The following is a 17,801-nucleotide window of genomic DNA, read 5'->3' as shown; positions in this document are numbered from 1 at the left end:
CAACACTGCAACCTCCCCCTCCCCTTTTCCCACAGCTCAGCCTCACCCACTCCCAACTCCTCCACACACACACCCCCCAGCAAGCAGTGCAGGGGAAGGGGACTATGGTCAGTGAACCACGATTTCTCTCTGCTGCTCCTGCCCCCTCAAGCTTTTCACCTGCTTCAGTGTGGGCCCCCTCCACTGGCTGCAGTCCTTCAGAAGAAGCCTGCTCTAGTCTGGGCTTTTCACAGGTCACAGTTCCTATTAGGAGGACATGTACTTGCATAGGCTTCCCCACAGGTCACAGCTTCTACAGGAAAAGCCTGCTCCAGCATGGACCCTCCATGGCTACATTTCCTTGCAGGAGAACCCACTCCTGCATAGGGCCCTTTGCAGCTGCAAGCGTGGATATCTGCTGTGGTGTGGTCTCCTCACGCTGCATGGGAAAACCCTACTCCAGCACCTGGAACATCTCCTCCCCTCCTTCTCTGCCTTTGGCATTCACAAGGCTGTTCCTCACTCTTTTTCCCTTTGTTGTCTTCTTTAAGTGCTTTTTCACACAGGCACCACCAGCTTTGCTGATGGGCTCAGCTGTGCCCTGCAGAAGGTTCATTGGAGCCAGCTGTGACCAGCACATGGCAACCCTTGGCCACCTCCCACAAAGGTCATCCTGCAGCCCCCTGCAGTTAACAACCTTGCCAGGGGCACTCCATAGACCAGTTCTCTACCTCTAGAAAGCAATCAGCCTGTTTAAGAAAAAGAAGATTTAAAAAAGTACTTCAGAACAGTAATTTTCACCCTTCTCACCCTAGTGCCCCTCTCCCTGACTTCAGTGTAACCCAAAAGAAGTCTTCTTAGAGCACTGTTGGGATGAATGAGCTAGAAGTGTAAGATGGGCAAGGAGGATGGGATCAGAACAGAAGACTAGCAAGGAGGATTTTAAATATGCTCAAGTGACCTTGAAGCTGGGAATGCATAAAGTCTGGGGAGCAGCAATGTAGAAAAAACATAACTTATGTCTGCTGTTGTTTATGCTTGAGCTCCAGGCTTCAGTACAGGAAAAAAAAAAATCAAAGAAGCACAGGGAGAATCACAGCATGGTGGTAAGAACTGTGCCTGCACAGTAAACAGGCTTTGATAAAAACAGGTGAAACCAGCAGGCCAGCAATCTCCTAGGATGGACCCTGTTTAGTGGTTCCTGCATTCTCACTTGTGTGCCTGTGCTCATGTACCTCTGCTCAGGTGCTGCTTCGGGGATCCTCCAGTTGGAAAGGTAATGAGAATAAATTGACTCTTTGCATTTTAGCTGAGTCTGGTTGTTCCTGTTGCCTGCCTGTGCTGACTCTCACAAGCACAAATTTACCTTTTACTGAATATCAACAGTCATACCTGGAAGGACTGATGCTGTTTGGTCCTACACTTGTTAGGCAGCTGGACTTAGTTCCTTTTGCATCAGAGCTCTATCACTGGGATTCATTGTGAACAACCCAAGAGAAGCCCCTCAAGTTCTGCCACTCAACCTTACAAAGGAAGCACCACCCTAAGTTGAGCATCCCACCTTTTTCCTTGCTCACACACCTGTGCTGGGACAGCTTCTGATGCAGTTTCATACAGCAGTAGACAACAGAACCCAAACTCACCTGGCAAAAGTGAGGATGCCATGTAATGGAAATAAAATCCCTAAGTTTCAGATTTCGAGTTTAATACAGTCTAAGAAACAACAAGGCCCCTTTCCAGATCTAATCACACATCATTTTTAGCTGTAAGAGGAAGTTATTATATACTAGAAACATGAAGCAACCCAGACAAGCCATTAGCTTTCAAACCTCCTTGGATGATCATTATTATTAAATCTTATCCATTGAAGAGAAAACTACAGAAATACCTGGAGAACTTATAAGAATGCTCCACCTCTTGGAAGAATCGGGCCACAGAAACATCACCACCTGGTGGACAAAACTGGCTCCCTGTCTCACACAGCACTATGTTGGAAAGCAGCTGGGGAGAAGAGCATGACATGTTATTAGCACATTCTATAAACACTGACTAGGAGAGCTGCCCAGAGGTCCTTCTACATCAGAAGATTCAAGCTGCAAGGCAAAGAGATGACAAACATGCTTACACTGCATGCAAAGCAGGCAACCTCCAGCAGAGCAAGCACAGTGCTTGGCCTCTGATCAGGAAGGTGGGATTCTACAGGAGACATAACTGCTCCACCACATGGAACGGACCCAAGTATATTTTAGTCACTTTATTTGCATTTTTATCTATATACATTACATTTTGATTCTCCAAGTAGTCAAGGCAGTTACTCTCAAATAGTTTAGTACATCAATCTTATAAAATACAGTTGAACCAAGGTAGATTAGAAATACATACATTATGATACATGAAGTGCTTTGAATAATGGTTAGTCTGGCCTCCTGCTAGTGAGTGATTAATTTGGTTTTGGTCATTCTCACAGAGGACAGCCCACTCCACAGGTAACTCCACCTGAGCCCAATGGAGCTCCTTAACTAGCAAGAGTCCCTCATGTGCTTTTGGGGAACAGAATACAGCCCTGGGCTACTGCAAGGCAACTTGCTGTCTACACGACTTGAAACAAGTCATTGCTTCTGAATGGGACAAGATTTAGATGTTTGTCACACGGCCTCAGTTCAAAACAGACAAGCCAGTGCAACTCTGGAAAAAAAATGCAGTCTCACAGTGCATTTACAACTGGATTTTGCTTATGCACACATACACTACACCTGCATTACAAGGAAATAAAATGCTCTAATCAAAAGGCTTATTTAATACCTAGGCCACTCCATTAAGACATCCTTAGGCATGCTGCAGGGACACAGGCCTATGAGCCCCACAAGAAGGATCTATTCTGCATGAACTATTGTTCTCCTTTCAAGAACATCAGCTTTGTAGCAAGTGAAATGCCAGGACAATTCTTAACATAAAAAGGAAACGTCTGGGGGGATCTATTCAATTTCTGGGACTTGAAGTAGCAATGCTTCCAGCTTTAGGTTACATGACACCCAAAGATGTCCCAATTCCAGTTAATGCTACTGTTTCACCCATGACTAGTAGTTTGCTACCTACTCCAGGCTGGTCAGTACTAGTCTGAGCCACATCCTGACCAAAAGTTAACTGTTGATTCCAGCCCAAGATCTCTCCAAATGCTATGACTTCAGCCCAAGACTGCAATTCAAACAACTGGGCTGCAGAACAGCTGGCCAGAGGGGAGGGTTCTCCCATTTTGTCCAGTGGGAAAGGCCTCGTGCTATTACAAACAGGGGAACATAAACTACAATCGGATGACCAAGTTACTTTACAGCCAGCTGCTTGGGACTCTGGAAGACAAGCAGAACAGCCACATACCACTCTGGAGTAAGGATTACTGGTGATAAGATGGCTAGCAAAGCCCAGCTCTGCACCATACTACTGCAGATGCCACGACACTGCCCATATTCATGGTCCATCATCCACTGCACATATTAACTAAAGTGAAAGATAACAAGCTGCTGTTGGGTCACCTTAGATTTCGGGCAAGTCAAGTATTTTCCCTATAAACTTCAGGATAGGAAGGAGAAACTCGACATGTAATCTTTAATGGAGAACAGAACAGATTCAGGCTACATGTCAGGCTCTTTCCTGAACATCAGTGGACCAAGACAGAAGGCAGGAGACACAGAAATGACTAGCGTTGAGCTGATGGACAGGTTGGTTCCTCATTACACAAGGCCCTACACAAATAACCAACCTGGGAGCACATTTCAACGCAGGAGATGATGTGTCCCAGGGGTAATCAGCTTCACCCAATGCCCTGTGCTGAACTGGAATGATTCCATGCCAGAGCGAGTCAAGCAGAACTGTCGTCTTTCCACAGCACACATCACTGCAGCCTTCCACACTGCACCCCCAGAAACAGAGATTACATTAGACAGAGGAAGCAAGAATACTTTCGTTTCTGCTGCTTCAAGGCCAGTACTTTTGCTCATCATTGGAAATGACGGTGGGGAGTAGGAAAGACTTCTTCCAACACGAATGACTATTGTCTTCCAGCAACTCAGACTTGAACTGCACTGGTTGTTTTCAGAGCCAACAATTCAGTTTTCACTGTCCTTTCCTTTCCCAATGCTGCCCAGGTGTCACTCCTGACCAGAGCCACCACCATCTGCTGCAGAAGAAAATACTGAACACAGGAGGAGTGAAAAAAAATGCACCTTTCAATCCATAGCTACAGTGAAGATGGAATTACCAAGCAACTGATCAGAATGAGTAAGTGGTCATAAAGAGCTATACTGTCCCAGACTCCACATCTGAAGTCCTTTCAGAGACTGGAAGGACAAGGACAGTATTCTTGCTTCTCAAACTTGCATTTAAAAAAAACAAAAACAACAAAAACATAACTCTTATTTACTGGCCTATATTATACTGAATCTAAAAAGTAAACTTGTCACCTACAAAACAGGTAAAAAATAATAAAAATGGAAAGAGGTGCTTATTTTCATAATGTAGAGATTCTCAGATCTCTGCACATCTTATCCATCATACAAGATACTTGTTAGTTCAGGTTTTTTCAGAAGAATACATTCATCTTATTGGTGCAAAAAAAGTCTAATACTGCTGAAGAGAGTTTTTTCCCATTGGAATAGCACAGTGTGACGAGATCTGGATGCTTATTCTCATCAGCATGTCACAAACACAAGAAAAGCGTTCTCCTGGCAAAATTTCACCATGAGGTAAATACATTGTTTCAAAGGCTTTAGGAAATGAAATGGATTTTAAGTGATCTGCCGGGAATAACGGTTTCATTAAGGAGAAAGTTGTCAATCTAAGGCTGCATGCATTTCATCTGGCAATTTGGTGCCTTCTATTAAGGGAAGAGTTAACCAGTTTCATAACTATAAGTAATTGAGCCTTGTTACATAAAAGGGTATGTTTTAGTTACCTGTTTCCAGGGAGTTGGGCAATATTTTGATCAAATTCCTGTTTAGGATTGAAGGGATATGTTTGGGGTTTGCAGCATGCTGATCACTGACAACCCATTTTTATGGGATTCAGCTAAAATGAAATTAACATAGACAGAGCTGTACTGCACTATTAAAAGATGTAGTGATTTGGAGAGTTATGGCATTATAATTGTGGAGCTGCCTTAAAAAAAACACAACAAAACAAATCCATGCATGCATACTTCCCCATCCTCAAGTACTGTTTACAGAACCTAGTAAAAAGTGAGGCTACAGAGCATAAGCAGGACAAGTTATTCTTGGATCCTAAACAGGTCAACTACAGATCACTGAAAAAAAAAGCCAAACTTAGGAATTAACTTCATTCTTCTCTCACTCACCTTCATGGGGTGGGGGGATATTTCACATTTGCAGTACTACACATCCACTACAGAAATGTGAGCTGTTCATATTCAACACCACTTAAGGAATGCAAGACTTACAGAGATCATGTACTTCTACACCACCAGAACTGGATAGTAGGTTTCAGCGCTCATACATGGAGATAGCACCACCTTCCATACTGACACAGGGAATGTCTCAATCAGCGCTCTTCAGTGGTACCTTACAGCTTAGATCCTTAATGAGGCTGGCTCACCCATCAGCCTCCAAGAGAGGATTAAAGTGCAACAAGCAAATTTCACACTCTGCAACATGATGCACGTGGTCAGTGTAGACACAGAACTGCAATCCTCTTGCTTACTGCTGGGCAGGCCACAGGAAGAGTGGCCTGTAACATCATTGTCCTCTTGTGCTTTCCCAATATGGGCTTTAGTTTAGCAATTCAGGCCCAGCCCTGTCCAATGGTCTGGCACCATCAGGAAGTACTTATCCATAGCTTCACAAAACCTGGTCCGGTACAGTTCTGGAGAGACCACAGTTGGCATCTTACCTAATGTACAAGAGGCAAAAGCAGTTAGAAACGGGCTAAAGAGTACACTGCAGTACAGACAGGTTTCACGTGAAATTACAGCATCAGATGGTACAACTATGAAGGCATACTGTACATGGAACCAACAAGTATTGATAGATTTTATTTACTTTTTAAACGTTAGGGAGACAAAAGAGATCAAGGTCTGGATCCCTAACAGTGAACTGAGATTCACCAAGTTGGAGAAACTAGGTTTTTTACACCGGTCCCAATTGGTTTCTCTTCTCTTGTTTACATATCTTTACAGGCTTTCCCGCAGAGAAGCAAATTTCTCCAAGGAAAAATTTAACTCTGTGGACATGCTCTTATCTTCTCCAGATGTCCAAGCAGTGAGACCAAGTGTTTCCCTTCCTTTTTTTTTCTAGCCTTCCTACCAGCACATGGCCAATATTATGCAATTCTGCACAAGTACTCCTCTCACTTCCACAAAGGGAACTTAGCTCCTCAAAATCTGGGTAGCAGTACTCAAACATTTGATAAGGACTCCTCCACACCAATAGTCCAGAAGAAAACTGATTTTCTAGACTCAGAAGACTTCTTCTGAAACCAGGCAGCAAGGACTTTTGCTAGCATGTCTCTACAGTTAAGTTTTTGTGTGAGCACCGGATAATGACAAAACGTAAGAGAACAGTGATATGTATCTCCCATCCCCAGGCTTTCAAGTACTTAAAGGGTCTCTCATAAAGGCAGGTCAATGCATGATTTCTTCTGAAATTCTTTATTCTTCCCCTGCTCTGCACATCTTAATTAAAAGTGTAGCAATTTCACACAGTGGAGAAGTTGTAGGTTTACTAGCGCAGTTATCAGAAGCTTCCAGGTAAAAAATAAACACGATCAAAAGTCTTTCCTTCATTCTAGCCTTACCTTGTCCTCCCAAGATGCCAGTTGACTTCACCACCATTTCAAGTTTTTTGTCCCAGGTAAAAGTGCGAATATAATCTGTTGCAAGAAAAAAATGATCCACACCAAAACACGTCATATCTGCTATAACACAAGTAACGTGTTCTAAAACGTATCTATTCCTCCAACTGGGAGAACACAGTAGGCTTCCATAGACAGGACTTGGGTGCTCTCCCGGCAAGCATTTTCACTTTCCAGATTATTTGAGATTATTCATTATATTTGGTTGGGGCGAATATGATAGCTTAAGAGTTCAGGAAGGTCACTATCAAATCAAACAAACAAACTGCCCAGGCAGTTAAAAGCTTTAAGCATTATTGTAGCCACTTGCAGGTTCAAAGTAAACACTTGCCACTTCATGGAATGAAGGATTGAAAACATCATAAATAACCCTGAGTGGAAAAGGGGGCTGCAAGGAAAAGACTTCCCGCCACCACTCTGAACACCCTTGACAGGTAAGTGCAGTATTCCATCAGGGAGAAGACGAACTTTCTTGACACACATCTCTGTAGTGGTGGTGCAGTTCTAAGAGTACTAAAAATGCTGAAACCAGAAGAAAGCAGCGTCACTAGCTGAAAGCAAGCAAAAGCAAAAGGCAACCTACCAATGATCCCAACAACCAGCTCATTGTTGGTATCATCACGACCCACCAGCAGGGAGTAGTCTATGATGAGATGGCTGGAAAGGAACTGGGAATCACTGTGTATGGAAGCTCGCAGCACAGCCTTGCAATGGGAACGGATGTACAAAGGGTTGTCCCGGACCATCTTCAGAAGGTTCTCATCCAGCAGGACTACATCACAGCTCTCCTTCCCTGTGTCTGTTTTAACATTTCTATTCCGGAGGGAGCCCTTTAGGTCAAAAACCTGCAAATGGAGAACAGCATTACTACTTTTTTCTTCAGTTTTCTGTGAGGTTAAAAACCTCAATGTGCCTGAGTGCAGTGTTTGAGCAGGCTTCACAGCAAAGCAACTCTTGCCTTCTCAGTAGGGAGAAAGCCAGCAGAACACAATATTTTCATACAACTAAGAAATTAAAGTTTCACCAGCAGACAGTAGCATGCAAGCCTAAATGAAAGCTCTGCTACTTCAAACCACAGTTTTAGGCAAGTTATTTCACTAATATTTAGCCTTATCTAAGCAAAAAAACTTGTGTCCTTAATTTTAAGATGTATGGGCAAACTCAGCTTCCCAGTCAGCTTATTGATTCAAATGCTAACAGCAAAGGCACTGAAAAGGGAGGTGGGTCTTGCATGAAGCACTGTTTAACAGGGGTTTGCAAGGTTAGAAAGAGACCACAGAATCACTTCGTTGTAAAGGACCTCTGGAGATCTCTAGTCCAATGCTTTACTTGAAGCACATCCAGTTAGAGCAGGCTGTTCAAATCAAGATTTTACTAACTCCAGGGACAAAGTCCACAATCTTTCTCAATTCACTTCTTCCCATAGCCATCCACTATTTGATGTCAAGTATGGGGAGGGAAGGTAGAAAGAAGTGATGCTATATAGCATTAGATGCAACATTTGTTTGAACTTCCTTTTCAGCATTGATTCTGTATTTGAAGCAAATTTTCAAAGTCATTTTAAGGTTTCCATTCTATTGCCTCAAAGGCCACTCTCCCTTTGCTAAAGAGCGAGGTCGAACTCAAAACCTTGTGGTTCAGGAAGAGTGGATTAAAAATGTTATTAGTTTCCCTAACTTCACAGAGAGCTCACTATCACCATCAGTGAGGCTCTCCTTTTAAATAAAGGAGTCTGTAATCCTAATTAATTTTATAAATGCTTGACAAAGTTTTCCCAAACAAAGGAGATGCAAGGACACCTTGTGGTTTTTGGCAACCAAAGGAGATGAAAGGACAAAAGACTTAACAACTGAAGCGTACACTACAGCAACCTGAACTAGCCAATACAGTCATCAAGCTACTGAGGATCACATAACAAGGAACAGGCTCAAACTGTCAACTTTGAGCACATGCAAAGTTATCTAGATAGATACCACTCTTTCCTGGCTGAGAGCAAGAGCAGGGTCAGACTGCACTGCAGTGGAACAGAACACTTGGTCACATACAGTCAGCACTTTTAACTCTTACCTGAGCCATCTTCCTTCCATAGAAAAGGTTTTCCATGACAAGCAGATCCAGCTTCTTCTCTGTGTTGTTTTGAGAGTTCTTGTACCCAATTCGATACACCCCAAGAATTTTAGCCAGTGCTGTGGGTTTCTGGTGAGAAGATATTGGGTAAGATCTTTGTGTGCAGAAAACCAATCATATACGAGAAGTGCCACTATCCTGACTGTGCATTACAGCTTAGAAACTCCAGCAGAATTCCCACTTTTCATCTTGAAAACACATATTATAACTCATACCTCCAACTTTTTTTTTGCTTAAACGAAAAGAGGTGATAGAAACAGCTACTAGTCAGCAAAATACAGAACACTGCCTACAATAAAGTTCATTTTTTAAAAAAAAAGTTAAAAAACATACCTTCTGCTGAACTGCATTAGTTATGTAAGTGAAATAATGTGGAGCAAAGTCAAGGAATGACTGGACTTCCAGACGAGGCATCTGCTTTAAGATAAATCTATCATCTGTTTTAACATCAGACAGAAACAACAGGCTTACATACTGTAAGTGATGTATTTTTTTTCAAGTTCTTAAAACAGTCATGCAGCTGAAATGGTCGAAAAATTAAAGGACTGAAATTCTCTTAGATATTCTAAGCAACAGGAGTTGATTTCAAAGTTTATCTATCTTTTTACTGGATATGTTCTGAATTTCAGCCCAGTAGTAAACAAGGGAGAAAACAGAGTGCCTAGGTTTGATTTACCTCAGCTACCTGGGCTCTTTACACATACAATAAAAACAGGCTATAGACCCTTCATTCATGACTTGCTTTAAGTAGCAGCCTAGAATCAGCCACTGTTGAAAAGAAAAAACCTACAAATCAACTACAACATGTGGAAATATAAAACAACAGTTTCTTTAATAACCACAGTTGTCCTTGAATTACACTGATTTTTTTGATTTCTGAAATCTACCCAGCTTTTCATTCTGAGTCATCATTTGATGGTCAGCAACCCTCTGGCTAGATGTGAACAAGGATTAAACAACTATCGCCACATCCCCAAACACCACCCTCTAATTATGAAAAAGAAAGAGACCACTTTTACCCTCAGTCACATAGAACGCAGCCCCAGATTTGCCACCGCGTGCTTGCCAGGGCATAGAGTGAGAGAGGGAGCGGATGAAGTCGTCTTCACTGCTCCCCAGAATCACTTCACGCATCTTGTGAAACTCGCCAGCGTAATAAATCCTGCAGTAGAATTTGGCATTCGCATCTGAAAATTCTGAAAGAAAAGGTCTTCCTCAATAACAGTGTGTAATACTCACTGACTACCTGAGATGATACTTAGATTTTACTGATGTCTGGAAAAACCTTATTTTGCTTAACATCTTGATCTGACAACTATTGCAACTTGGAAATTTAAACCAACAGGAGTTAAATTAAAAGCCTGCAGAAAAATCAACCCCCTTTAGGATAGCTCACAGTGTATGTGAAAGGGAAGTGCCCAGACAGCAGCCCAACATGGGGAGGGGAGTGAAACATACCACACAAAACCAAAAAAAACTAAAGTTTTAACAACTAAAGTTTTGTGGTATTTCTGTACCATGGATTGATTAAAGTAAAAAGGAGCATTGCTTTGTTCTTGATTTTTTTTTCCCCATTTATATGGGACAGGAAGGAAAAATAAATCAAACTTGTAGATTTGTTACATTCACATAAAGAAAGGAGTTTATCAGCTAAGACTTCAAGTTATTATGTACAACAACTCACGGAGTTCCACATGGGGATTCACCAGCTGCTTCTTCTGTCCATCTCCTCCATCTACCTCATCTGAAGGCATAAAGGTACCACTCAGTCACATTTATTCATTATTATTACCCAGAAAGCCATGCAAGATATTGCTTGTAAACTCATTACAAGAAAACTATTTTCTTTTTTCAAGAATAGATAATGAACTATAGAATCAGACACAGCTGTAATTATACATCTGCTAGAAGGTCATTGATATTCATGGAACACAAGTACAAGCTTTCTCTTAGCTTGTTTTCTTTATTTTCCATGAACCAAAACAATAGAAGTTAAATCTCAATGTTCCTATTTCCTATTCTCAATGTTCCTATTCCCTGTTCAAACAGGGGTTTGAAAGCCGTCCGCCCCATTTCCCTTCTCATAAAGCAAAGCAATATTATCAAAAAAAACCCTACATTTTACACTTAAATCACCCACTTTCAATGCACATTTGGTTGAAACAAACTATTGGTAAGTGAACTGTTGAAAGAGTATGAGCTAGAATGCATTCATGGCCTTTTAAGTATGAATAAGGTTTAATAAGGTTTGGAAGAAATAACAGTCCAAAACAGAAGATGGACTTTACAGTCCTGTACCTTGAGGCTCCGCTCCTTGGTTTTCTGCTCCCTCTTTGCCCATCTGTCCAACCTGGTAGTAGGCACTGTCAGCACCACGTAAGGTCTCTTTCTTCTGGGAAGACAGGTCTGGGCTCTTCCCTCCCGTGCCACGGAAGAAAGACAAAACGCCAGATGATTTCTTTGCTAGAGTGAAAAGAATAAAGAAGTTGGTATTGGCATTATGAGAGGCAGTTTAATAAAAGCTTGACTCATAAAAGAATTCTCCATTCATCGTTCTAACTGGAAGGGTGATGTTATTCAACTAATTTGGCATTCCTCAGGCAACCAATATCTGTCAGATCAGCAGATTTATTGATTTAAGTAGCACTGTGGAATGCTGGAGTCATTTCACATAGCAGACTTCACAAGAACAGGGAATTAACACTTCAAATGACTGCAGCTGCAGGGGTGAAGCATCAACATTTCAAATGCAGAAAATACAATTCAAAGCAGGAGTTGTGGTAACAGTCAGTCATAATTTAAGAACATGGAAAGGGAGGACTACAACACAGAAGCCTACGCCATTGGAAGAATGAATGGCACCTTGAAAACACAGACCAAAGTGAGGATCTTTAAGGTAAAAGTATTCCGTCCTCTCCATTTTAAAATATTTTAATTGGCTACTTTTTAAACAAGGCAGAGGTCAGAACAGAGGTATCATGACCCACTGAACACACTAGATCCAAGAATAACTCAAGTTCCACTACATAATAACACATTAAAGCAGATAATAACATGATCTCATACGAATCAGAGAAGGCGATTACAGACAGACTTGTAAAAAAATAACATTTTCTACATCAAGTCGACTACAAGACGCATCACAGCTTCAACATGACAAAGCTCAACAAGCCCATTTGGAACAATTTTAGTTTAGCACTCAATTTGTTATAACTTTCACGCTATCTTAAATTCAGGTTTAGTAGACTTAAATCTGAGCTGATATTAGTATCACATATGATTTTGGCAAAGTTGTCTTACGTTGTTCAGGTTCTGCAGTACGATTTGAAGGACCCATGGTAGTCTCAGGCAGGCGGACAGGGCTACTGCTCTTTGGTTTGCTGTCTGACATGCTGAAAGACAAAAAAAGTCATAAGGCCAATATACGCTGCTACCCAAGATACTATTGCTTTACTCCTGCAGAGCTATGTTTCTTCCGAGCCTAACACTAAGGGAAAGTGATATAGTTTGAAGTGGTAATGATGCAGAAGTCTCCAAAGTTGACTGCCTCTACCTCCCAGAGAAAGCCTCTCAGAACTCCATAGCAACACTTGCTTCCATCACCATCAGCAAGTTGAGCAGGGCCAGTGCTCCCTACCATGCATGTATGTATGGTTAAGGGACCAGGTGAGGGAGCCAGCACAGCCTCCAGCGTTAAATGGAAATTCAGTTACTGCAAGAATGTGTTGGCACACAGATTGTGCCATATTCCATCAGAAAACAGAAATCCTAACTGAAGCATATTTTCAGGGTTTTTCCCCATCCTAGTTTTGGTTTCTTTACCACAATCACTTTGCCTTTGCTCTAAATACTGCAGTTCCTGCGTTTAACCTGTTCGGCTGTGGTCCTTCTTCAGAACTGCTTTTCACGGATGCTTTGGACAACTCATCCAGGGCATTTCTGTATTCCTTGCAACTGAAGGAAAAAGAAAAGGAAAACTTTTCTGAGAGACCCCACAATACCTGCCCAAAGATTCAGTTCAGAGACAGGAAACAAACCCATAGTAGAAAACCTCCGCCTCGTTTTTTCCTTACAGCTAGGATAAATTCCCGTATGACAGATGCTGCTCTAGATTATACTGCAGGAAAAAAGTCCCCCCTTGTCACTCCCTCTTCTACAATTTAAGAGAATGAGCTACTCTGAAAGTCTTCTGCCTGGTGACAAACAAGCCCCAAGATTTACTGAAGCTGCTAGTTTGTAGAGCCAAGTAGTAGCAATAGCTGCTATGACTGAAGGTAAATGAGGGAGAGATTGCATTACAAACATCCAATTGGTGTTCCTTAACTCAGTTGCACTTTCTCCAGGCTAGGGAACTGATAGAAAGAAATGCAAATGAAGCTTGCTAACAGTATCAGCTTTCACAGAACACCACAATTCATTTTTGTGTACTTGAGCTGAACAGGAATGTCTGAAATCCAGTTGCAAGTTGGAAAACCTACATTTCATATCTCAGTAATACAAGGAGACAACTTCAGCTCTGCCAGAAGCTCTCAAAGCAGCTGAGTGAAAAAAATGTCATGCTTGTTCCCTACCACTAGAATTTAACTTATTCTTGCAGATTTTCTGTGCAAGAAATATATATGTCTGATGAAGATCAAATCACACCAGTACCTGAGAGCGAAAGCTATGATGGAGCTTGGTTCCTTCTCACAGACTGCAATAGGTACACGTTCATGCTCATACATTAGGTAGTGCTTATCTGGGTCACTAAATGGAAATGAAATAGGGAGACTGTTAGTAGATCACAGAAGTCTGTGGAAAGAAAAGTTCAAGGTTTGGTTAATCTCAAAGTCTCTTCACTGCACTTCAGGCACAAGCTGCAAATCTCAGCATGGAGCCAAAGTGCCCCAGATCAGCTTCTCCTAATAGACATGTTCACAGTTATGTGGTTAAATCTAACCAGCAATGTGTTAGGAACAATCATCACTTCAAGCAAGCTTCTTACATCAGAGGATCAGCTCCAAGTTAGAGTCTCTCTCTGTTTAGCAGCCACTGTTTCTAACAACACTAAAACATGCCAGTTTGCTTTGACTGTCTTGCAGTATAGCCTGCAGAGTGAAGTTAGGAGATAAGCTTGAACTCTTTTGAACAAGAAATTTAGTACAACAGCCTCCCCAAAGCCTCCTCAATTTTTTAAGAGGTTTTCTTATCTGTAGGGTTGTTTAACTTTAACCTCACTAGCCGATGATCTCTACTACTACCTTGGAGTTTAGAAGTTAGGCTGCCAAACATTAGGTTCAAGTCAAACAAGAAACACTACAACACACGCAGACAGAGTAGCTGAAAAACTTCCCAGCCTGCTCATTTTCACGTGAAAGAAGGACTTGAGGGCGCATGCAGTAGCCAATGAACCTGACCTACACCCAGACAATGCCAATTTGAGTCCAACCCTTGGAAGAGGTCTAGAAGCAAAAACAAGAAGTAGGCAGGCAGCTTTAGTAAGTCTTTACTGAGGAAGGACATTTCTGCTCCCTCCCTGCAGCTAGGAAGATAGCATGTACCTCTTTCCTCCTCCCTTTCACCTCTCACAAGAGTTCTGAGTAGACATGCACACTAGGAGGAAGACAAACTGATAACGTATATGCACAAGGGTGGCATAGAAGTATCTGTGTCATTAATAAGAAAAGGGGGTAACCTACAAACCCCTAGAAGGGAAAGAAGATTCCTTGCCTTGAGGAAGATCTTTAGTCTATTTGGATGCAAACCCAGTTGATGACTTAAATTATCTATGAAGCACAGGAAGCATGCATAGCAGTTTGCAACCTGACCAGGCTGCTAATTTTGCACATCATGTGTATTTGGCAGTTACTTACAAGGGAAATGGAATGGGGTTATAATTGTTCCCAGGCAACAAGTTAGCCAAAATAGCTTTCATAGTAGATTTCTCCTTCACTTGGCTGTCTGTAGATCCCAATGAGTGTCCATCAAACACATCTGAAACAGAGATAAGTTATGACATTTGCCATTTTCTGCATAGATCTTATACACTTGCCAGAGGAAAGGAAGAGAAGGAATACAATACCACAACAGAACTATACCTTCTGAGCTACTAGTTGTATCCTGTTCAGACAGTGTGCTGGCACCAGTCAGTTGCTCTGATACAACCTCTGGAGGGGTGGGCAACTGAAGATGCGTGGAGCCTGTGGAACTCTGACTTGATAAAGTAGTCAGGAAACGATCCTCTGAAAGCACAAAGACAGTCAAGTGAAGGACAGAGGAAAGCATTAAACATTTTACATTGCTGTCAGAAGTGATATTACTTGCCTCCAGGCCAAGCTATCACCAGCATCTACTTTCAAGAAGTTTACTTAAAAAGCAGGTAACATCTCTCAGAGCAAAGGAACTAGCAGCCAATCAATGTACTGTATATAACCTCCAGCAGATGTACACAAACACCCAGTGCCTTCAGTTACCACAGACTATGTATGCCTCACAGGTAAGAGGTCTCAGCACCCACAACCACTTCACAGAAGATGCAAGCGGCATTTCCCAAATTCCATGCGGTTCTTCAGAAAGCTTCTGAAAGTTTTTGAACAATACTCAAACTCAAAGGGAAACCCTCGGTAGCCTATTTAGCATCAATAGTAACTCTACCTCACATTAGCAGCTTAGTATAATAAGCTTACAGTTGGCTTATCTCCACCTTGTACAATGGGTATTCACCATCAAATCTGATAGTTTGGTCATAGAAAACCTCCCACATTCTGTCAGAGAAAGGGTTACAGCAAGCTTCTTTTCATAGCCTAAGAAAAAAATAAATAAATAACAGACCTTTCTCTCCATTTTGCAGTGCTGGAGAAGCATTGCGTGGGGAAGCATCCATGCTACTGATCTAGGAAGAATATCAGGTGATCAATGTAGATGCCAGGCTCTTTACAGATGCATCCCTTCCTCTCTGTGGAACACCTGCAAAAGCAGATGTACCACAGCAGAGAACTCCCACCCACTGTTCTCAGTTTCAGCACCATCACTGTCTCTGTCAGCACATGAAACAAGGCAACAGCAACTCAGCTTCACAAGACTGCTGTCATTTCTGTATGCTGCTTTAAAGAGAATGCTCTTCCTCTATACAAGCTTCCTTGCTGCTAGATAAAGGCTAAATGTGTTTTAGCATTAACAAATGTGTCAGGTGGAAACAACACATATGCATGCAGATGAGCAAATCCAGGATCTCAGTAGATTTCTTTGTGTACCTTGCTAGCATTAAAACTATTCAAAGTTCAGCCTCTGTATGACAATTACTGTACGCTGATTACATTGTACTGCCTTGCAGTCTGGATATTTTCTCAGAGTACCAGCTCCCCCAGTGTGGTAGTTCAGCCTACTGCCAACTGTACCCTTACAAATAGTTCTTGAGGGGCAACAGTCCAAGATCGCTTACACATCCCCCCAGGCAGTTCCTAAGACACACTACAGAACAGAGACAAACCTACAGGATTATCAGTTCTTCCTGCATTCCTTGCTCTGCCCCTCCTTATTTATTTTTATTTTTTTTTTTTGCTTTTTTCTTTTTCACAAGGGTAAGCTTGACAGGTAGTCACTGTGTCATTTTCTCTCACTCTACTTTCATCCAAACCTAGAGCCTAACAAGATTAGTTCCTTCCTATCTAGGTGTACCCTTGACAAGGAGTGCAGCTCTCTGCTGTCAGTATTTATATTAACAGTCCAGAAGCACCAAAGAAAAACATCAAAACCTATCCTCAGTCTTCTCTTTCTGTATAATAAAGCTTTTGGTTCATGTCTGTAGAGAGAGATGCATATGCTAACATGCAATTCAAATGTTTACAGATGAAAGTTATATGATGAAGTAAGACAAGTTACCTAATTGTTGAAGTGAACTAAAATTCAACTTTATACTATGGCACTCCCGCAGAACAAATGTTTATTTAACATCCAGACTGCTGCTAGTACCTTGCTTTCTTCACCTTGCCTCAATCTTCCAGGGCTGGGTGGTACTGAAGGGCGCTTTCTCCCTTTCTCTTGTTGGAAGAGATCCTGCAATCTTCAAAACCAAAACACAATCAAAGCAGAGATTACACATATTAGCTGTAAAAGGCACAAATTGTGTTGTTTTGCCAAACTAGAAAACAGCCAAGCATGCCTTTGCAAGTCTTCAATGCAAACTGAAATGGCTGCTAATATGTGCTGAAGCTATGCTTCAAACTGCCAAAGACAGACCATTTTCCTCATGCCTTAATGAACACTATACCAACAGGAGATGTTACAAACACCACACCCTACTTACATTGCAGTAGGGGAGAGGACAGCCTTCACAATAACAGCGAAGTTGTCAAACATTTAATTTGGCTTCTGTCCATCTCTGAGATTGTTTCACCCAATTGCTTTCACATGCTCTCCTCTTCCACCTCTATTCAAATAACACTTTCTCTTCTCAGGTGTAAGTTGTGCTCTACAACACAACACTTACACCATCAAGCCTTTAATGATTTTCTGTTCCAATCAACCAACCAGCAGAAGACATTCATCACAAGCTGTCGTAGCACCCTCTGTATAACAACTGCACTACAGGAGGAGACAGTACTGATGACTATCTTCCCCTTCTATAACCAACACAGCACCAGTGTTGCTCATGATTCCTGTATCTGTCCTCTTACCTATTATTCCAGGCTTGCAGCATCTCACAGAGACCTTGCTTTTTAGCTATCAGAGACTCAAAAACAGATTGTAACTGTTGAGGTGTGTCTAATGATGATGAAAGCAGTCTTGCCTGAATCTTCTCAGTCCAGTTTCGAAACTCCCCCTCTTCCATCTGCCAAAAGAAAAATTGTCAGTATACT

At 41.8% G+C, this 17,801-nt stretch overlaps 1 protein-coding gene across 4 annotated transcripts in view; it reads right to left on the bottom strand.

Annotated features, from left to right (window-relative positions):
* Positions 1 to 2,220: 2,220 nt before the first annotated feature.
* The window catches only part of PIKFYVE (phosphoinositide kinase, FYVE-type zinc finger containing), a 62,671-nt gene continuing 47,090 nt past the window's right edge, over positions 2,221 to 17,801 (bottom strand). For 3 of the 4 annotated variants that reach the window (XM_040562134.1, XM_040562135.1, XM_040562136.1), the window contains 16 exons: positions 17,619 to 17,773; positions 16,915 to 17,005; positions 15,775 to 15,835; positions 15,042 to 15,185; positions 14,817 to 14,937; positions 13,615 to 13,710; positions 12,835 to 12,918; positions 12,265 to 12,356; positions 11,263 to 11,427; positions 10,649 to 10,708; positions 9,984 to 10,160; positions 9,298 to 9,401; positions 8,905 to 9,033; positions 7,421 to 7,682; positions 6,781 to 6,855; positions 2,221 to 5,877 (listed from right to left, as the gene is read on the bottom strand). In XM_040562134.1, coding sequence (XP_040418068.1) covers positions 5,762 to 5,877; positions 6,781 to 6,855; positions 7,421 to 7,682; positions 8,905 to 9,033; positions 9,298 to 9,401; positions 9,984 to 10,160; positions 10,649 to 10,708; positions 11,263 to 11,427; positions 12,265 to 12,356; positions 12,835 to 12,918; positions 13,615 to 13,710; positions 14,817 to 14,937; positions 15,042 to 15,185; positions 15,775 to 15,835; positions 16,915 to 17,005; positions 17,619 to 17,773 — 1,932 coding nt within the window. In that variant the 3' untranslated portion in view covers positions 2,221 to 5,761. The remainder of the gene's footprint in view (positions 5,878 to 6,780; positions 6,856 to 7,420; positions 7,683 to 8,904; positions 9,034 to 9,297; positions 9,402 to 9,983; positions 10,161 to 10,648; positions 10,709 to 11,262; positions 11,428 to 12,264; positions 12,357 to 12,834; positions 12,919 to 13,614; positions 13,711 to 14,816; positions 14,938 to 15,041; positions 15,186 to 15,774; positions 15,836 to 16,914; positions 17,006 to 17,618; positions 17,774 to 17,801) is intronic. The other variant, XR_005821278.1, reaches the window with a different exon arrangement.

Source organism: Cygnus olor, chromosome 6, assembly GCF_009769625.2.
Source record: "Cygnus olor isolate bCygOlo1 chromosome 6, bCygOlo1.pri.v2, whole genome shotgun sequence".
NCBI classification, from domain to species: domain Eukaryota; kingdom Metazoa; phylum Chordata; class Aves; order Anseriformes; family Anatidae; genus Cygnus; species Cygnus olor.
Note: the sequence above shows the minus strand (reverse complement) of the source record. Positions and strands in the feature narration are given on the sequence as shown.